Below are 22,215 nucleotides of genomic sequence, written 5' to 3'. Positions count from 1 at the left end.
CCCCCCCCCCCCAAAAAAAAAAACAAAAAACAAAAAAACACACACACACAACCTACCTGAATATGCTACCTGTAAGTCTCTGGAATAGTTATCCAAAGAAAGTGCTGGAAGTCTGCTTCCTTGGGACATTGAAAAGTAGCTGGAGAAAGGACTAGACAGAAGATGCCTTGTTGCATCATGGATAAGCTATTATGGGCCTGATCCTCTCCAGATCAGGCTTGTGGGCCTCTCTCCTCTGCTTTCTGTAATTCTGTTATTCATTGTGTCTCCCCTCCTTCCACTTTCACTTGTAAACTGGGCTATGAATCACAAATAAAACTGGGTTCTTGTTCAGATGTGGTTGAGACATCTCTGAGACTGTTTTTATCTTCACAGCCTGGAGAAACACATGCTGTCGCACAGCGAGGAGAGGGAGTACAAGTGTGACCAGTGCCCCAAGGCATTTAACTGGAAGTCAAACTTGATACGTCATCAGATGTCACATGACAGTGGAAAGCACTATGAGTGTGAAAACTGTGCCAAGGTACAGTGAATTTGTAGGATATTTGACCTTTCTCTGTATGTTTTATGAGATGCAAAGGCAACTCTTGAATAAGGAAACAGACTTAGGCAGTACTAAAATGCAGCTCACACTAATGCTTCCCTGATTGCCCCATTGGCCTCTGTAGAATTTAAGTGGTTTAAGTGCATCAGCCCAGCCCTAATTGCACTGATGCACTGACTGTAGGGAACAGAAGTTCTTTAAGGTGCTTCATTTTGGAGCACCTTCATCTGAAACCGCATTAGATGAGGGTAATATGATACATGATCTGCCGCTTTTAAAGCTCTTTGTAGCTGTGCATGTGTGTCACATAATAGCTATAGAACGCTTTCAGGGGGCCAATTATGCAACAAATGTTACTTCTGTCAGTGCCCTTAATTTCAAGAGCAGGTGTGTGTACTTCAGCTAGTGATTGGGCTGCCACTGAAGCCTATTGATAACCATTTAAATGTCAAGTTATTAACTATTTTACTTGCAAACATTTTAGCAGAAACAACCATCTGTTCTGGAAATGTGGGTGCAATCTTTTCTCCACCCAGACAGACGCAGCCACAGGAAACTAGAAATATGTTTGGAAAGGTGAACCTTCATCTCAGTATGGTCTGTTGGAAGAACTGGCATATATTACAAATAAACTACAAGGGGCAAGAATTCTCACTGGAGATGCAGGGGTGGAGTGATGCTTCATCTCATTCTCTGGACCTGATGGGGCACACCTAGCTCAGCCATACAGCATAGCAAGGCACCCCTTCATTCCTTTTTTCTATCTTCTCACCTCACAGGAAGACGCATAGGAGGGATATCAGAAATCAGATCCCATTGGGAGGCTGTATTTCCATCCTGTGCAGAATGGGCCACAGGGGTCAAGTAGGGAGCAAGCAGAGAGCCTTGGTTCTGCCCTTGCAACACACCAAGTAGCCTAGCAGCAGCAGGGCCGCATCTGGTAGCCCAACACAGTTTACTCCCTCCCAGAGCTACAGAGAAAACCAGCAGGAAGATTCTGACTGTATGACATAGTTCTCTCTCAAACTGCTCCAGGACCATTACAACAATATGCTGCTCTTTGCTTAGCACAGATGGAATAGTTGCAATCTCACGTTATAATTCCTGTGCTACATTTAAAGGATTAAGCTCTTTGGAGCAAGGATGTTCCAATGTGATTGTATGGTCCCCAGCACAGTGGATCCCAATGCTCACCAGGACTGTAGGACACTACTACACTGTAAATGGCTAAGAAGAAGAAGAAGCAATGCTGGCCTGTTGGCCTCACTGATGCAAACAAACATAACTCTTGTCTCCAGTCGAGCTATGTCTGAACTGAGGTTCTGGCCCATAACATAGATTATTCATAGATAACTGTAGTTATAACATACTTATACCACACCAGGTCTGCAGGAAAATATTTTTCTCCTGCAATTTCATGGGTCATATTTTTTGCACAAATCCAGTGCCCCACTCTTACAGGCACTCACACCATAAAAGTGTTTCAAACTCCATCTTAAAACTGCTGAGGTTTTTGGTTCCCATCTCTCCAATGAGAAAGCTGTTCCAGAACATCTTGTAGATAGAAACATCTTCAAATATCCAGCTTGAACTTCTTCATAGCCAGTTTATACCCATTTATTCTTGTGTTAGTGTTGATCCTGCATAATACTATGGAATTATTATTAGCTCCTCTGTTGAAGTCTATGGGAGTTTTTTTGCTTAAGATCAAGGTAGCAAGATTTGCCACAATATTTTTTATATTTCTGTAGTGAAACAAAGCTATACGCTAAAAATTAACCCTCAAGGTTGGGTTTGTGATCATGATTTCCTGGATGTAGTGCACTTTTTGTTGTTGTAAAGCACTTCTGTTGCATCAGAGTCTAAAGATTTAAACCACAGTGCGGTCTCATTTTGCCAGCAACTCTGAACAGCAGTCACAGCCCAAAAGAGGATTTGGTATGGAGCAGAGAGAGTTTCATACCTATTGTGATGTTTTGCAAGGTAGTAACCATGGCATGTCTCACTTTAGGGGAAAAAGCTATGAATAGAACTGTTTAGTATACAACTAGTCCTGATAAATCTAAGGTCCATTTGAAAACTCCCATTGGCTTCCATATGGCAAGATCATAGCAACCAGGCAGATAGTTCATTTTACCCCTTAATGCCCCCCTCCCATCAATACTGATTCTGAAACAGTCTTGTGTAATTGCTGACTTCCTCCTGGGTTAAAATTTCTTGGTTAATCAGTACTCATTTCCTAGCAGGTTTTCACGGACCCCAGCAACCTTCAGAGGCATATTCGTTCGCAGCATGTGGGGGCTCGTGCTCACGCTTGTCCCGAATGTGGCAAAACGTTTGCTACTTCTTCAGGCCTCAAACAGCATAAACACATCCACAGCAGTGTCAAACCCTTTATATGTAAGTCTACAGCTAAACATCTAAAGTTCCTTTTCTGTTTCATGTCAAAAAGTGGTAAAATCAGAAAATTGAGACACAGGTTCTGTTTCCTGTGAAACTCTAGTTCATTACAGTGGGAGGAGGTTTGTACCTTCATTTACTGAACCAATATGGATAATCCACTCTCCGATGCATAGAGTTGTTTTGTGTACTACTCTTATCCAAGCAGGCACTGTGCATAATGATGCACCCAATGCTGCAAGAATATTTTTCTTCCTGCTTGATTCAAAGATCAGTGCATGGGATTCTTTAAAAGTTTTGATGGGGAAAGATAGTTAGCAAAGCCTCACTGGATTCTGGGAGTTAGTGGGGAAAAATGTGACCTGAAGCTTTGGAAATTAACCATGGCGGTTAACAGGAGGTCTCCCTACAAGATCAGATCCCGCCACGTGGGCTAGGATTTGCAGATGAAACTTTGGGGTATAGGAAATTATTTTAATTCCCTTAATAGCCTTCATAAATCCCACTCTTAAGTATTGATTGAACCTTCTATAACTTTGCAAATTGAGCTTTTTAAAATGTAATCACCCCTCCCCAGTTCTGGTTCTGCTTCAAACCATATTAGTGCAGACCCTAGCGCTATGCAATGAGATTGTACTGTTAGATTCTAATGCAGGATTGGGGTTCCTGGTAGTTGGTAATACCAGGCCTTCTGCCCCCTTGAGCAACAAAACAGCACCCTAAGACAGAAAATACAAGCAATTTTATCCTTTTGTTATTCAATCACAAGAAATTCTTAAACCTTTCTCTAAGCTGATGAAAACTTTTTGCCTTTATACACCCACCTCTTTTTTTCCCTACCATGCCCCTATTTTGCCCCTATTTGCCAAAAAAAAAAAGTGTCCCCATTCCTCTTCCAAGGTGACTCCATTTCACCTTTTTAAACTCTCTGCTTCAGGCACAGGTCAGCCTAACTCATTCAGAGGTAGACTAAATTACACAGCAGATCTTCAGCATCCAGACAAACACAGTGAAAAGGTGTAAGGTCAAACAGGCAGCTAGTCTAATGGACAGAGAGGACAAGTCTGCAATTTCGTAATAGTCTACATGGACTTTTCTCTAACATTTGAGCCACTAGTAATCAGATTCCAACAGCTGTAGTATTAACCTTTGCAGTATATTGAAACACTCAGCATATGTACATCAAGGGAGCAGTTCAATAGTTCTATGACATGTGTTTTGGGTCATGATAATACATCAGTGTAAGTAGTAATGACTTAAAAGACATGTTCCTGAAAGAGCTGTGCATCTGCCACTAAACTAATTCATATTTATTTACATAACACATATATAATTAGCTAGGGCCAATTAAAATATTTGTTTAATGTATGTGTGTGTCTGTGTGTGTGTCTGTGTTTTTTTTACCTGAGATTACAAGGAGTTTTTACAATTGATAATTAAAAAAACAATAGCTTCCTGCCATGTAGGACTATTCAAGTATTGTAGCCAGAGATGCTTTAGAATTACTCTGTATAAAACTACAATTCTTTTCAGATTAAATCATGTGTAAAATGCTTTTCATTAACTTGTTTTCAGTGATCTCTGGTAAATCAAAACAGTGACTGTGGTTCTTCAAATGCAAAGTGCAATGGATGGAAAACCATAGAACAATCATAAATAATAGCCATGTAATTACAGAACAAAAGAATTTGGAGGTCACATGTAGAGTAGTATTTTCTGAACGTTGAGGGAGGGGGGACAGGGTCACCTAAACGAGATATCTGTTTCCCAGCAAAAGGCCACACACCATGATTTACCCTACCAGTCTGTTTATGGCAACTGACTCTTATTTCAGTATTCTGCCCAAGCTTGAGTGAAAACTCACCAACACGAAGGTAATTACTCACTGCCTTCACAAAATCTCCAGCCTTTCCAAATAGAAACCACATGCCATAATAAAGCGAACATATTCAAAATAGTACTTAGAGTAATTTGTTTAATAAGCACAAAATATGCAAACTTAACTGCTAGCTAATTTCTGGGTTCTAAGAAAATCCCAGAAAACACTTAAGCATCAGATGAATTCATATACCTTGGGGGATGGAGTGGGAGGGCTGCGGTTTCTGTTAGACTTGGGGGGTCTACAGAGTGATAAAAACCTGCAAGGAGATGGGAAGCTACACTTATAGGCTAGCTGCTGAGAGTAAAGATAGGGAGGTAGAACATCAAGGACATAGTAAGATGCAATCATAGAAAGCAAATCCAGCTTCTATTGCTTTAATATGTGGAAGCAATTAAAGTTGATAACCTTCCTCCATCTGCTGAATTTTAAGCAAAACTTTACTTGGAAAAAAAATCACGTGGAAAAAAGGGGCTTCATTTTATAATCTTAACTCATTGAAATAGTTCTTGCTTATGTGAGTAATCCCATTGGACCACACTGTGCAATTATCCATATGTAGAATTCCCCAATAAAAACAACGGGTGTTTTATGTAAAATTCAGTAGCGCACAGCTTCTGTGAGAGGGCCCACATGAATAAGACTACTCTGGTGAATAAAGATTGGAGGACTGGGCCTATGTAAGTCCATAGAGTAACAATTACATGATTTCCTGTTTTACTGTTTTATCACTTAAATATCTGAGAATATTGCATGGGGAATATCTAATTTAAAAAAACTGCATTTTATGGTAAAAAATGGAAATTCTCTGTTACAGCTTTTCTATATATGTCAGGCATTACAGTAAAATACACCTGCATGCTCCTGTTATTTTTATTTCATGATTTCAGTAATGTCTTAGTTTAGTTTTAACATCTATATGAATTTACATTAAGCATTTTATGGCTGAATCTGCACTGCCTTTAACAGTTTTCCAAGGCTGCTGTTAACTTGTGAGGATATAATATTTTGTTCTTCCCTGGAAATAATTTTTTTCCAGTTTTCCTCATATAGTAGTTTCCTAATATAGAATAGTTTAAGAAGTGCATATAAGCGTTATGAAAATACAGAATAGGATCAAATATTTTGCTAACTAAATATGGCCTGGTCCTTCACTGATATCATTTGGCAGAACTCCATAGGCTCAGAGGAGCTACACTGATTTGTACTAGGTGAGGACTTGACCAACAGGATCTAGATTGTGCAACTCACAGTTAGAAATTACTCATCCAGGTAATACCACATTATAGTAGCTATTTGATTATGGCTCGCATGATTAGTTCCCTGGGTAACCTGTTGACTGTTTGTTTGAATAGGCGCTCACCAGCATGACTAAGTTACACAGTTCAGCCCTGGTCTTTAAGGGCCTCATTTTGCACCCGGACATTTTGACAGTGTTTCAGTGGGAATGGGCTTAGGACTTCTATGCTAATTTTATGCACGAAAACCATAAAAGTGGTATATCACATCAAATAAATTATTGCCCTGCCTTCTTTAATTAACTAGGAACATGGAGTCTCCCCACTCCCCCAAATTAGGAAACAAAACCCATTTAGTATGAGACTACCTAGTACTAATAGGCACAATTTTAGTTTGCAAAAACCTAATTCTAGTAAAATTTCTAATAGGCACACTAGGAAAGCTTCAGCATTTTTTATTTATAATCTTCTTTGTGAATGAAGGTATCTCACAGGAATGTGAACTGATACATAGTTACAGGCATTCTTCCTGAAGTCTAACATCACAAATTTCCTGTGGCTGGGCCCAATCCTGCAACCTTTGCACCGCTGAGTTGTCCCAATGATATCAATGAGAACAAGGAAAAAAAAGCCATGTATGAGCAGTGAAGTCAGGATCAGGTCCTAGGACAATGGAAGCACTGTTGCTGTGATGTGAAGCAGCCTTCTACAGAGGTAAACAATTAAGACATGACAACAAGTGTTCAAGTTTCTCAAGGGCAGAGGTTTAGAAGTGCAGGAAGGTTAGCACAGGCCCTGGTGTGAGTGGAAGTTAGAGGACGTGATTACAGTTCATGGGAACCAACAGTGCAGGATGGGATACATTCAATTCAGTTTCCTTTGCAGGCTTAAAATAGAGCCATTGTAAATTATGTCAGCCTGTCTCAAATCATGAAAATGATTGTTAAAAAGGTCTCAGAATGCACAATGTGTATTGTTGTGTGGCTTTGATGTGTGAAAGATGAGAGCATATGATATAACACAAATTATATAAAAATAAAATAGCTGCATGGTTTCCCTCTGAAGACAAAATTGGAGTCGTTGGTAGAGGCATAATATTATCTAATTTTGATTTTGAACACATCTAGACCTGTTAACAGCAAAATGACGTGGACTGGAAATTTTCAGATGAACGGTGTGTATATGTGTGCGTGTGTGTTTGTTAATGACACTAAAAAGAATACGTAAAAAGCATTCAGGCCAATGTAAGCTAAAGTAGCCGCGAGTCAAACATAAGAGCTTTCCAAACGAATTTGCAGTCTGTTTTGGGGTGTGACTGGCAACCCACAGTGCCTCCTTCAAAAATAATCTCTTGATCAGATTTCTTTAGTCCTGAGTAGCGAAGATCATTGTAGTGCCCTTAGGGGTTTGATTTCCCCTTCTGTTCAGAATGTCAAACTGCATGTAACAGCCTATAACTGAGTGCAGACTAGGGTCCTGATTCTGAGAACACTTATGTACGTGAGTAACTTTACCCTCAGGAACAATCCTGCTGAGTTCATTAGGACTACTTTAATTCAAGAAATTACCCATGCTTATATGTGTGAGGAATTGGGGTCTAGGGCATGTCACATGTCACCCTACGGCGACATTGTTGCTGTACCACGCTCTACTACTTCCAAAAAGAAATACTGAAGCACGGCACAGTAACTGCCTGTACTGCGCCGTGTGCGTGGTGCAAAGTTAGTTTTAGCCGCTGCTTTGCTGTAGTGGCATGCTAAAATAAGGGAGTGTGCTGCTACGGTGAAGTAGCTGCCAGTCATATTTAGATTCACATGATTGCTACATTACTGTAGCATGTTGTATGGCAATGTAGCGCATTGCTACCGTGATGTAGGGCAATGTATAGAGGCAATCTTAGGGAACCACATTTTTAACTGCTTGGCTTTTTGCCTCTATCTAATGTTTGCCACTCCAAATATTATTTGCCTTGCTCAGCAAAGTTCATAAAGGAGAGAAATCAAGGATGCAACTATGTATTTTCAAGATGACATGAAAACAAAACCTCACAAATTGGAAATGGCATTTTTGCAATAATGACCCTGTAGTTGTTGTTTGATAGGATGTTCTGGCTGAAAGCAAAAAATCCTATTTGCTTCAATGGCCCAGGTTCCACTACAAAACGTTACCATGTTCTAGTCCACCTTCAGCCTCCTAATGTGTTTGCTGGAAACGGTACTCAACCATAGTAAATGTTGTAGTGCAGACCAAGCCAATCATATATACATTGGACTCCATAATCCTGCTGGCTTCTGGGTTTCTCTAAATGCTACTATTTGGACCTTTAATTGCTCTCATCCCAGAGGAGTGTGAAGGAAATCCACTGAGCTGTTTTGTGTTTCAGATCTTCCAATAACTACAGCTGCATTTTTGAGGAAATAGTTGTTGAAACAGAGTGTATTTTCCATGCAAGCAACAGACAAACAAGCTACATTAACACAGCATTAAGGCTAAGGTTATAACTACACAAGGCATTATGTTTAAAATTATGGCTTCCAGAGCAACCGTAACTCTACCACACTGACCATATGCATTACACTATAGGCAACAACAGAAGGATTTACTAGTGCTCCAGGATACCAGATTGTGGTCTCTTTGGACATCATAATTTCAAATTTCATGGGTTTCATGCAGTTAACATGTCAGCTGTAAATGCAGAGGATTGCATTTCTTAATATTAATATGTGCCTGCATAGATCTGATTGTTTCCCTCTCCTCCACGCTCCATATTTCCATTCGCTTTTTAGTTTGTAAGCTATTTGGGGCAGGGAGTCTCTCTATGTTTGTGACCCTGCCAACACTCAGGAAAAAGTCTGTCTTTAAACACATGAATGGTTTCATTAAAATCAGTGGATGTATTCAAGGTTACAGCTACTTACATGTACAAATATTTCTAGGGGTAGCATCTTAATGTGTATGTTTTTTGTCTGATGAAGGGGGGTGCTAGTGTAGTATAAAAACAGTTGTAATGAATTTTAAACACTGAGCAAGATAAGTATGAACAATGAAAATATGTATACTTTGTAGTTATTCATTTGTGGGGAGGGGAGGGTTTGGTGCTGCCTTGAGACATTTGTCTGGTTGGATGCCTTGCTTTGGAAAATTAGTTTTCATGTGTTTTGTGTATCTAGATTAATCTCCCGGACTTCTCCTATGGCTTCCAAATTGACATTTTGGGGGTAACAAATGGTTTTATTTCAAAATTTCATAAAGGGGAAAATTATCATAAAGCCTGAGATGTGTTATTGTTGTTGTTTACACACAGGTGAGGTCTGCCATAAATCCTATACTCAGTTTTCAAACCTTTGTCGTCATAAGCGCATGCATGCTGATTGCAGAACCCAAATCAAGTGCAAAGACTGTGGACAAATGTTCAGCACTACGTCTTCCTTAAATAAACACAGGAGATTTTGTGAAGGAAAGAACCATTTTGCAGCAGGAGGATTTTTTGGCCAAGGCATTTCACTTCCTGGAACCCCAGCTATGGATAAAACGTCCATGGTTAATATGAATCATGCAAATCCGGGCCTTGCTGACTATTTTGGAGCCAATAGGCATCCTGCTGGTCTTACCTTTCCAACAGCTCCTGGATTTTCTTTTAGCTTTCCTGGTCTGTTTCCTTCAGGCTTGTACCACAGGCCACCTTTGATACCTGCTAGTTCTCCTGTTAAAGGACTACCAAGCACAGACCAGACAAACAAAAGTCAAAGTCCCCTCATGACAAATCCTCAGATACTGCCAGCTACACAGGATATTTTGAAGGCACTAAATAAGCAACCATCAGTAGGTGAAAATAAGCCAGTGGAGCTTCAACCAGAGAGGTCCTCTGAAGAGAGGCCGCACGAAAAAATCAGTGACCAGTCAGAGAGTAGTGACCTTGATGATGTCAGTACCCCCAGTGGCAGTGACTTGGAGACCACCTCGGGCTCTGATCTGGAGAGTGACATTGAAAGTGATAAAGAGAAATTTAAAGAAAATGGTAAAATGTTCAAAGAGAAAGTAAGCTCTCTTCAGAATTTGGCTTCAATAAATAATAAGAAAGAACACAACAATCATTCCATTTTCTCACCATCTTTAGAGGAGCAAACTGCGGTTTCAGGAGCTGTGAATGATTCTATAAAGGCTATTGCTTCTATTGCTGAGAAATACTTTGGTTCAACAGGACTTGTGGGGCTGCAAGACAAAAAAGTTGGAGCTTTACCTTACCCTTCCATGTTTCCCCTCCCATTTTTTCCAGCATTCTCTCAATCAATGTATCCATTTCCTGATAGAGACTTGAGACCATTACCTTTGAAAATGGAACCCCAATCACCAAGTGAAATAAAGAAGATCCCAAAGGGAAGCTCTGAGTCTCCCTTTGATCTCACCACTAAACGTAAGGAGGAGAAGCCAGTTACTCCTGTAGCAACCAAGCCAGCAGCTCCACCTGTGACAAGCCAGGACCAGCCTCTAGACCTAAGCATGGGTAGCAGAAGTCGAGCCAGTGGTACAAAACAGGCTGAACCTCGGAAAAACCATGTCTTCGGTGAAAAGAAAGGAGGTGAACTTGAATCAAGGAAAACATCTGAGTCCTCTTTACAACATGCCAGGCCCACTCCATTCTTTATGGATCCTATTTACAGGTAATCGACTCTAATGGAACATAGAATTGAGGAGCGCAGTCAACACTTTCACTGAGTAGTCTCAGTGACCCTTTAGTTGAGTGTATATTTTGATTCACAGTATGCAGGAATTTAATATATTCACTAAACAAGAAATGGGGTGGTGCCACCATTGGATATATACATGTATTAAAAACTCTTTTAATTCTTTTACTACAAATTCCTGTTCTTCAAGAGCGCCACATCCTGTTCTACCTCCACTACAAAACAGAATCTGTTTCAAAATTTCTCTGGGCCAAACTTGGTTGCTTTTGGTTACTTCTGCCTAAAGTAGAAGGGGTTTCACGCAGGTGCAAACCACAAACCCAGTTTGGCCTGATGTTTCTCAAAAACATGGATAATAAGGGGGAAATTCTGCCATGCATTACATTAGAGAAACCCATTCATTTCTCTGAGATTGCTAACTGTAACTGAAGGCAGAATTTGGCTTTGGCTCTGCAAAAATGTCATAAATAGATGCATGTATGGGCAGTAAAGTTCAGCTCCTTCACCATTAAATCAAAGGTAGCCTTGCTGCAGCTTTTGGGCCTGGAAGCAAACCCTATTAGCAAGCCGTAGGTGTGAAATCAGGTGTCAAATCCTAACCACTTTGAGCTCCTCTAAGTATTGCCATTGCCTTCAGTGGGGTTAAGTTTTCACCTACGTTTTGTATCCATCAGCACCTGTATGCATGCTGATATCCTGCCTGCATATCTGCAATCAGTTGTAGTCATACTTCTAAACTAATCTACAGAAAATATAGGCGTAGTGAAATATTAGCCATAAAAAAACTATTTGTTCCTAATCTAAATGGCCCATTTCACAAAGAGGCCATTGTAAAAAAAGAAGTTACTGCAACACAAAAGATCTTAATTTATTACTGTCTTTCAAAAACTTGTTCTTGGCAGAATTTTTGCAGCACACTTTCTGGGCTAAGATAAAGAGTGTGCCTGGGAAAGGAATGTTGATAGCAACTTAGTACTTATCCTGAAGTTTAATTCATGCCAACATGGTGTATGAATTTCTCCTTGTATATTGTTAATTCATCATGATCTAATTAATGGACATTTTTAGTGTTATACAGTGGTGCTGTGAAAGATAATACTGTGTACGAAGTTGTAGAACAGGAATATTGCCAATTGTTACTAAGGCCTATCTACCACTGTAGCCAGTGAGAGTATGTCTGAGTAAGGGCCGAAAATCAGTCCCTGAAGAACTGTATAATTTGAATCAGTAATTGGGAATGTAAGATGATCTAAAATGCCATCTAAATGATCAGATCCCATGGTTCAGTACGTAATCATACACAATTTGTTGAACATAACCTTCATTTTTACTATGTCAAATTCCGTGCTCAGTCTTGCAAACTGTTCCATGCAAGTGGTTTCTGTGCCTGGAAGAACTTTGCAGGATCTGGGCCTAAGTGTCTGATAGAAGAAGATTTCGTGCAGAGTTTTCAAAGGGTTCTTTCCCATATTTCTGCTAATACAGAAAACTTCCGTTGGCTTCAATGGAATTTTTTTTTGTGTTTGGACAATGCAGTTTGGCCCTATTTCTTGATAAAAGTGCTCGACATAATTATCAGTTTCTATTATCAATAGCATTGGTCTTTTGAAATAGGCTTATTTCCAATGTAAAGGGTCTAATCTGCTGCTAATGGATGTTCACAGCTCCCATTAGTGCTAATGAGAGTTATGTGAATGAATCAAGAGATGACTGTACCACCTTATCTTTTATGATTATGCCTGAGAAACGAATTACTGGATGTATTGTTGACAATTTTGAGCATGAATACTGAATAGGCATTAATGTCTGAGACTGATTCATCACAAGCAAATCTAATTTTAACATTTACAGAGTAGAGAAAAGAAAGTTAACTGATCCACTTGAAGCTTTAAAAGAAAAGTACTTGAGACCTTCCCCTGGATTCTTGTTTCATCCACAAGTAAGTATTTTTGGAATTTTGATCTTATAAACGAGCCTGGTGATGCCTCAGAACAGGTGCAGAAAAATGAATGCAGTCTTAGTCATTTTTGCATTTCCTAAAGCACACATTTTTACTGTATCATTGTGGTGGGAAAACCTAGGCATTGTTTTGGTCTTCATGGCATTTTGCAGCTAAATCAACGTTTTGATTTCAGTGAGACCCAGATTGGAACTACATGAATATGTCAGACTCCCCCAACCACACAGAATTATAATATATCTAGGAAGATTTGTTGCTATCACCTTTGTATTTCTGCAATCCCCTTTACTGTAGCCGGCGGCAGTGGAGTAATTATTGCACCTGTGTGATTTTGAGTCTGGTAATCTCCAGTTTTGCAGTTTAATTTTGAACCCACAAATATTTCCCGCTGCGCTTGAAAGTGGGCACAAATGAGAAAAGCTTATGTATCTGTATCTTGGGTGGGGCCAGCAGTAATGCAGTACACATCCTCCAATATCAGGTTGTCAGCTCTATGGTTTCAGTAACTTTGTAGATTGCCCTACTGTGCACTTGCAATCAGTCCTCTTCCAAGCCTTTAGATGTTCAGCTGACATAATGTGATGAGGCACCTGTGTAGCTTTTCTTACAGTATACTTAATGTTTCATTCTGCTGCTCATTAGATATGCCATAGAAAACAGCGGACCTGTCTTTAAGACTGTGCAATTCCGCATGTCTGTATGTGCCACAGAAAAGGTTAGAGACTACATTATCTGCAGCCTTGTACCACTGGTGTACAGTGCCCAGTGCCATCCTGATAGGGGTTGTCTGAATTCACCTCCCTTCAGTGGTCTGAGCAGAGGATAAGGAGCCAAGAATTCCTGTCTCTTTTTCTACTAACTCTTGGGTAGGTTGTGAAAGCAATCTACTCTGGTTTAGCATCCGTAAAAGGAGGATCAGAGTGGTTATGTGTGTCCCCTACATTGTGAAGATCAGGTACTAAAGCATGGGGTGTTTTGGCATCTGTGTAGAACCATTCATTAGCACTGATATGTAAGTAGAGTGTTTTTTGCATGGCTGGAGAAGGATGAAAGATCCCTTCCCCATGTCCTGCTGCTAGAGGAAGTGAAAGATTAGTGAAGTATTAAAGTAAGAACATTAACTACTAGCATTTCAGTACCAGACACTGAGCTACTACATTTACCAAAAAGGAGAAGAAGCCAGGCAATATTTTCATCTCTTTTTGGAAGTACTCCTGTTTCATAGCAGATTATACTAAGAAAATATAAACATAGTGAGAAGGCCAAATCCTGCTCCTGACCATAATGGTATCAATCCAGATTAGCTCCACTTAAGTGAAAAGCTAGTATGGTTTTACATTGGTGGCAGTGAAAGCAGGATTCAGCTAACAAATTGTGTTCAGAATGTTTTATTAAAAGGCTGTAGCTGTCTCTTCTTCTTCAGCCTGTACTGGTTTTTACTGAGATAGTGAATAAAGACAGCTCAGGTCTGTTGGGACTTTGTGGTGTTGCAAATGCAGTTTAGGCATGTATTTTCTAGGGCTTGTTTCTTAAACAGAGCAGTTACAGAGCCTCACACTTAGCTGAAACACATTTAAGAAGATATTCCAGGTGCTGTGTTGCCTGCCAGATTACACTAAGTGTTTTGTGTTACAGCCAGATCCTCAGCCAGTGTAAGGTGTGTACCTTAGTGGAAAGGGGTAAGGCATTTTGTATGAAGGGGTTTATTACATTTTCCTGATATTTATGATGCTGCTGGGTAGTACTGTCTGTGGGCAAATAATGAAGTCTATTTACATATGAATGTATTTTTAAGGGGTTGTCAAGTGTGCCCAGTGCTTGGAATGGATCCTTTTTATATGTGGTATAAATCTAAATAAATAACACATGTGATGGAAAGAGGAGGGCTCTCTAAGGCAAGAGGATTTCAAGAAAGGATAAGTAAGGCATTTTGAATAAAAAGTTTGGCCTGCTGAAGTCAGCAGGATTTTTTCCATTAACTTAAATGAGACTGGGATGTAACCCTTAGTATTTTATTATAGGGAGCCAGTGGCAGTGTATCCATTTATAGCAATAGAAAAACCAATCTTCCTTTGCAAATGTTTTAGTTATAATGGGATGAACACGTTTCTCCCTCATGTGGTATGATGAGGAGCAACCTTCCTCCTCCAGCAAAGCCATTAAAATTGAGGAACAGGAGCTGCGCAGGGAGCAAAGGCAGCAGTTATAGTTGCATCTCTTCTCTCCCTTCACCAGTTCTTGCTCCTCCATGGTTGCAGTGCGAGATGTCTGTATGGCTGTGGGAGAACCTTGGAACATGCTAAGTCAAGGCAAGGCAGCCTTCGTTCTAGATGACCAGGTCCCTTGTAATTCTCACAGCCAATAAATAGTCCACTTCACATTATGTTTGCAGAATTTAAACTGTGCCTCTGCTTTCTCTGTCCCTTCCTTTTGCTCAGCTTTATGTTCTGGGTTTTAGTGAAGCGGACTGTAAAGGCTTCAGGGCAAGGATTGTATCCTTGTTCCTTTCTCTAAAATGAAAGGCACAAGTGTGACATTATATCCAGTGTTTAATACGGGGCTTTCCCACACCGCAGAAAGGGCGTAGCAGTGCAGCTGGTAGGGAACAAGTCAGTGGCAAGGTGGTAAGTAAGATAGGATTCCTGGCTGTGAGAGACCTGAAGGGAAGGGCATACGCCAAGACCAGTTGGTCCTGTGAATCTCAGCTTTGTGTGAGAATGTCATTAGTCTACCTGCTATTTTCCATTTTGCCTTGAATGAGAATCACTGAAAAGTATGAAGTATTACTTATTCTTAGGAAGTATCCTTCTATACTATGTCTGAGATACACTAGGAAATGACCATTTCTACATACCCTACTTTATCACTGCAATGCAATGGTAATTTCTTAAGATGAAATTCCTGGGTCATAGCAGTTGCACTGGCTGCCCCCATCATTGTGATTTGTATTTCTTTTAATCACTGAACTCTCTTACAGCACTTATATAAAATACTCAGTGAAGTAAATACATTTTTGTTTCACAGCAATTCATACTGTTTTCTACAGAGGCAGATAGTGCAAGAGATTGGCTATTTTTTTTTGTTTATCTAGGTATTTAAGATGATGGTTTAACTCATAAGATGTGGAGTGACATGAAGCCATGAATATAACGTGCAATTTTAAACATGCAAGTGAAAATAAAAATGTCATTATACTGTCCCTCATGCCAGCAAGAGATAACTTATTCTCTCTTATTGACATCAGTGGAAATCACTTCCCTGAATGCAATGGAATTGAGCCCAGTATTTAGCCAGGCTCACAGAATAACCTTTTTTGGTATTATGCCCATTGTTAACCCAGTTATTAGAGTGCTTGTAGGTTTAGCAGATGCTTTCATTTTTCTACTGGTAAGCTAAATGTATTGCTGTAAGATAACTGTGAAATAAATTCACACATTTGTGTCTTCAACAAGTTCTTTTCTCTGTAATTAAATATATTGCCTAAAGTGTCTTATTTGAGTAAGAAAGGATTTAGTTTGCATCCTTGTTATTAAATAATGTAACAACTATCAGATTGGCTTCTAGACCTGGTAGGCTTTGGACTGGATAGAAAGAAGCATACAAATTCTCTAGTCCTTACTCAGTCCCTGCTTGGGCAAAACTCCCCTCAAAGTCAACAACTCTAAATCTGTACCAGATAAAGTTAGCTGGCCACATTTTTGCAGTAAATTGCCACTATAAGGATTGCATTTTAGATAGAATGTGTCCCAGAGCAAGCAATCCACCCAGCCTAAAATCTTAGCTAATTTCACTATAGATTGATTGCAATGAAGGTACCAACGCAGGAATAATGTGTTGTTTTTGTTTCAATTTTGCTCCCAGTTCCAATTGCCTGATCAAAGAACTTGGGTAAGTTTATTGCTTATATTTTTTATTTAAACATTGTAGTATAAATTGCATAAAAATATAATGTGAAAGATAACTTGCTACACAGTTATGCAGTATGTCACGTACTTTCCTATAAAATGTCATAGCTGTAGTAGATAATAGCCTGTTATGTAAAACTGGCTTTTTCCCCTTAATCCCTTAGTCTTTATTTATGAAGGCAATGGGAGCTTTGCCTAAGTAAGGACTTCAAAAGGTGGCCCTTTGGTTATATTTATAACTGCAAGATATATGTCTCAGCAATTGCAGTGAAAGTTTTAGTCCTCACATTTTACCTATATTACAGTAGGTTTATCAGATAAACTATCTGGATCCTCTGAGGTGTGTAGGTACCGAACTCACACTGATTTCAAAAGGAGCTAGGTGGTAGATACCCCTGGAGAGCCTAAATTCACAATTTAGTATTAGAACTACAGGTGCATTGATTAGTAGCCTCTGGATTATATTCTTCTTTCAACTGTACACATGTTACTCCCAGTAGTGTGAACAGGAGCTGCATTTTTGCATATGTGCAGTGAAATTAGGCAAAATATTCCTTTTATTTATTATTCTAAGCAGAAATCCAATTTTCTTTGTAGGAATCAAGTCACAGCTGTTACTTTTCTATGTCCCTTCCTTCCAACCCCCACAAATAACTAATTGTTTTATTATTAATTTGATGACTGCAGCAGTGGTAATAGCCAATAAATACCAGTCATATAACTCTCCCAAAGTCATGGCTTCTGGTAGCATGTCCCAAACTGCAGGGCATGCCCTCTTGGAGATAGCAAAAGGTTTATAGCAGGGTGTGACTAAAGGCAAGGTATTATCTATCAAGTCTACTATCCATGTGCATGTGAATCACATAAATGGTGTGGATGCTCAGCATTGCCCTGAATTTTGGTGACTGAAGTATAGGGTTGTGGGGAGGGGGTGTGAAAATGGCTGACTTAACTAAGATGGAGCATAAATTCCCAGACTGCATCCAGACGAGCGGTATGTGGTGCTGCAGACCAGTTTGCAGGGCCACACACCGCACATGCAGGCATTCCCTGTGCTGCTACCTTGCAGTGTGGGATTTTTCTTTTACCCCAGGAGATCGCAGGGTCAAAAAACCCATGCCAAAAAAAAGTGGGATGGCGCACATGGCCACTGTGTGCTCTGCCCAAAACTGGAGTCTGGTTGGTCAGAGCCATGCTCCGGCTACTGGCCAGGCTTCCTGCCATGGCTTCAGCCCCAGGAGGCCCCCAGGACCCCAGATAAGGCTGCTGGGGCAAGCAGAGTTGCTGGCCCCAGCCTTCTCTACCCCATCCGGGGTAACCTGCCACGTGCCAGAGCGTGTGTGGCATGGGCGTTTCCCAGAGACAAGTAGCAGTGGCACAAGGTGACTTAGGCGACCAAGAGTCTATTTATGACTCAATCATGTCTTCACTGTGGAGGTATTATCTACATGCCTGAGCTTGCTCTAACCAAGTCCACTGGGTTAGTGCTCCCTGGGGGCATCTACATGATACACTTACTGTGGAATTGTCTAATTAGCTCCACAGTAAAGTGTCCCAATCTACACATGTGGTGCTATTAGGCTGGAGTGAATTAACTGACTCCAGCGTAGGCTGTTACTGCTGGATACAAGTACTATCTTAAAGTGGAGTTATTTGCTTCAGATCAACGTACATGTAGATGGTGGCTGGGGCATGAGGGTACTAAAGTGAGGGGCTGCCTGCCAACCCTCGTGCCCTAGCCAGCCACTGCTCAGCATGTTGAGCTGGGTCAGAGCAGCTCCAGGCTGGCAGGCTGACCCCCCTTACCTCTACCAGTTGGGGCTGCACCTCCCTGGCTCAATGTGCTGCAGTTCCAGGCGCACATGTAAATGCTGTGAATGGAAACAGTAAACTCAGGCATGAACTACTCTGGAGTTTATTGCATCACATTAATATTCATGTGTAGATGCACCCCTGAGAAGCTGGGCTAGTTAGCCTTGGTGGAATGCAGCACTAAAATGTCTATATTGCTTCTGATACCTGTACTACTTTGCTCAGAGCTAGACTGGGCAGCTCTACATTGCAGTGCATACCCTATGTAACTCTTGGTCATTTCAAAAAGCTGAGGACAGTTGTCTCATAAAATGTGGAAGGCCCGTACACACTTTTTCATAAGTACTGTTATGCACAGGACGAGCTCAGTTGTGCTGAAAAAGGCATTTGCACATGCACCAATGTACTTAGATGACCCAATACTCATTTACATTCCTCAAGCTGATGGACCTTGATCTTCCTTTACATAAACCTGACTTTTGATCCTTCTATTTCCCATCTGTAAAAAGAAGATAATAATGTTTACTCACTTTCATTAAGTGCATTGCGATGTTCAGATGAAAAAATGCTACTTTGATGTCCCTGTCAGGTCAGGCCTTTCTTGGTCTGCTATCTGGTACCGTGTAAGCCAGTACAGCCTGTTCCATGGCCGGGTTGTCGACAACTAAACTGGCGCCCCCACCTGGGCTAGCTTGGGTGGGGAGGGCGTACGGACATCCAGCACGGCTAAAAACAAGACCCATTAAAGGGCAGATGAGCATCCTGTGAGCCAAAAGCCATCTGTAACTGGAGAGGAGATGGGTGCCATCAGGCCGCTTTGAATGAAGAATCACCAATGATGCGGAGCATCGAAAGTGCTCCAATGTCTTGGAGTGGCCTCGGGACTGACTTGACTTGACATGACAGGAACTGGTGTAACTCCCATTCAAGTAGATAGCAAGACTTTCATTGTTGCAATGGGAATTGGGTCGGAGTCTAATTATAAAGTGAATGCTTTTTTATGATCAGTGGACAGTGCTGATGGGATTCACATTGTATGTGGAGGTCCAGTACAAGTTCTGCATGTCACTTAAGTCATCTTTTAGAACTGGAACCCTCCTTTGAAGGCTGTGTTCTGGCCCCATTCACAGAGATGAGTACACCATGATTATTTAATATAGGAGAAACAACTTACATGGAAATTGTTAAACATGTTCCCTTCTGAATTCTAAATGAGCTGCAGGCAATAAATAGGTGTAAAATAATAGAAGATGACAAAATTTGAAATCATCAGAGGTGGTCCCAAACACTGCCTTCTTAATCAAGTGAATTAAAATAGTGCCATTTTGAAGAGATTCGGTGACTCCTGTGATGCACTCTGGATCTACTGCACTTTTAAAATAGCAGCGCTGTGTTTGGATAATTATGCAGCAGAAAAACACAGTACATGCTATCTCTTCCAGATACATTCCCTGATGTTGGCTTGGTCCTAAAATTTACATAATCCAGACTTTTTTTTGTCCTTTGGCCATGCTGCTGCTTGAACAGCTGCATTACAATATGAAATAGAAGCATGTAACTAAACTGACTGGAGCAAGTTGCTGATTCATGGATGGCTTTTATCTCCATCTTGAAGGGTTTGAATGTGTCGCTTGAGCCTTCATATATCAATTCTTGGTATACTGGGTCATTTATTTTAAGATTACTTTAAATTGTTTTTCACTCTCTGACAAGAATCCTATAGTTCAGATCAATTGGAAACTCCCTCTTGTAAAAGGATCATAGTGTATTCACTCTGCACATTTTATAATCTGTCCCAGAAATTGATACTCTAGTCACAACCCTCCCTAAAGATCTAATAGTAGATTGGTATGGGTAAGTGACTTGAGACTTCATTTGCAATGACATTATGAAGAATTATAATAATTAAGATAACTGTCCAAATAAATTAAAAGGTACATTTTTTGATGCCTATCCACATTTTTTCCTTTCGTGCGTTTATTGTAGGCCAAGGTTCACTCTCCAGAACACCAGGTCAAATCCAGACCAGCTCCATCAAGTCAATGGAGTTCCTTTGTATTTGTACTGGTGCTAAAGAGAACAAATTATGTCCTTTTCTTGCTACTCCACAACTGTATGCAATTCATGGTTGTAATTCAACCATATGCAATAGGTCTCTTGGTCATGAATGTAATTATGTAAAGTTCTTTTGCCCTGGATATTATCAGATTTACAGGATTGCAGATACATTTAGCAGGAGTCCTGATTTGTAAAGAAATTATTGTAATTTGGAGTGGGGAGGAAGCAATGTTGAACTTTAATAGCCAGGATTTTGAGATTTCTTGAAATAACACAAGTAAAAATAGAAAACAAACATTTGTGCAAACTTTTCCCATGAGTTATGCCTATAAAGTCAGTTGTTTTTACGATAATAACAGTGAAGGAGTCTAATTTGTAAAACATTAGGTCATGTAATACATGACATTGTCTGCTAGATCATTTCATACCATCATGCTATCTTTTTATTTTATAAATAAATCTCACTTTATTTATGTCACTGATTTTCTGCTGCTGGTTAATAAATTTTAAGACAAATGTTTGAGGCTGTTGTTGATGATATCTTGCCTGTTGAAATGTTTATAAATACTTGTTTTATCCGATTATGGTAATGTCTGCATTTTTGAGTCTGAGCTGGGGAATTGTGACTACATATTGGTTTGCGTCAGTATGAGGTTAATAGCCTCTTAGGGACCAGGGGAGAGGTGGGGGTAAAACTGCTTCCTCTTCCAGACATCTGGAAGCAGATAGAATCAACAACTCTTATATATGTAAATCAAAAGTTACTGTTCCATATAAAATACTGTCATTCACCGATCTCAGATTAGGAGCAGACGTTACTTGTCCATAAGGCAATAACTTTATGCAAAATATGTAATGCAATCTTCTCACTCTCTTACCTCCTCAGCTAACTTTTTCCATGAACATATAAGTTACACTAATTTAACATTAAGGGCCAGACTATGTCCTCCATTCCCTAAAACAGCACCATCATGCCTTGGCCAGGTATAATCACTAGGGGTGTATGAGATGGACCCTATTTGATTCGGATTAGGATTCGGCCCGAATCAGGGACAGTGATTCAATTCATTGATTTGGATCACTGTCCCTGATTCAATTTGGCTGAATCTGAAGATTCAGTGCTGATTCAGAGAATCAGTGATTTGGACATAGACACAGCTTTAAATGTTTTTTCTACATACCTTGAGGTACCAGCGTGGCTCATGATCGCTGCGATACTGGGGCAGATGGAGCGTACCACAGGAGTGCAGTGGGGCCTCTGCGTGCTCAGTGGCGAACCTGAAAGTGGACTAGAAGTGCTTCCAGTCCACTTCTGGGTCTGCTGGGGAGTGTGCTGGGGGGTCCCCCCGTGTGCTCCCCAGCTCGGCAATCGGCTGCAGAAGGACCCGTGGGTGCCCCCTTGACCCAGGAAGCACCTGTCACCGAGCCAGTGGGGCATGGGGGGGGGCAGCATGCTCCCCTGCGGACCTGGAAGTGGACTGGAAGTGCTTCTGGTCCACTTCTGGGTCTGCTGCCAAGCATAGTTTCATAGTTTCATAGATTTAGGGTCGGAAGGGACCTAGTAGATCTTCTAGCCCAACCCCCCGCCAGGGCGGGAGAACAACAAAACCCCAAAACAAAAACGGGACTCAAATGAGTCCAGCCAGGTAGGCATCCAGCCTCTTCTTAAAGACCCCCAGGGTAGGGGCCAGCACCACTTCCCTTGGAAGTTGGTTCCAGCTCCTAGCCGCCCTA

The 22,215-nt window shown here is 40.6% G+C and overlaps 1 protein-coding gene across 6 annotated transcripts in view; it reads left to right on the top strand.

The window, feature by feature from the left end:
* The window catches only part of MECOM (MDS1 and EVI1 complex locus), a 586,635-nt gene that overhangs the window by 537,233 nt on the left and 27,187 nt on the right, over positions 1-22,215 (top strand). For 3 of the 6 annotated variants that reach the window (XM_019503257.1, XM_019503261.1, XM_019503262.1), the window contains 5 exons: positions 376-523; positions 2,788-2,944; positions 9,366-10,722; positions 12,598-12,685; positions 16,568-16,594. In XM_019503257.1, the coding sequence (XP_019358802.1) occupies positions 376-523; positions 2,788-2,944; positions 9,366-10,722; positions 12,598-12,685; positions 16,568-16,594 (1,777 nt within the window). The remainder of the gene's footprint in view (positions 1-375; positions 524-2,787; positions 2,945-9,365; positions 10,723-12,597; positions 12,686-16,567; positions 16,595-22,215) is intronic. The other 3 variants (XM_019503258.1, XM_019503260.1, XM_019503259.1) reach the window with 3 other exon arrangements.

Source organism: Gavialis gangeticus, unplaced genomic scaffold, assembly GCF_001723915.1.
Source record: "Gavialis gangeticus isolate Ggan-Ray unplaced genomic scaffold, GavGan_comp1, whole genome shotgun sequence".
NCBI lineage: Eukaryota > Metazoa > Chordata > Crocodylia > Gavialidae > Gavialis > Gavialis gangeticus.
Note: the sequence above shows the minus strand (reverse complement) of the source record. Positions and strands in the feature narration are given on the sequence as shown.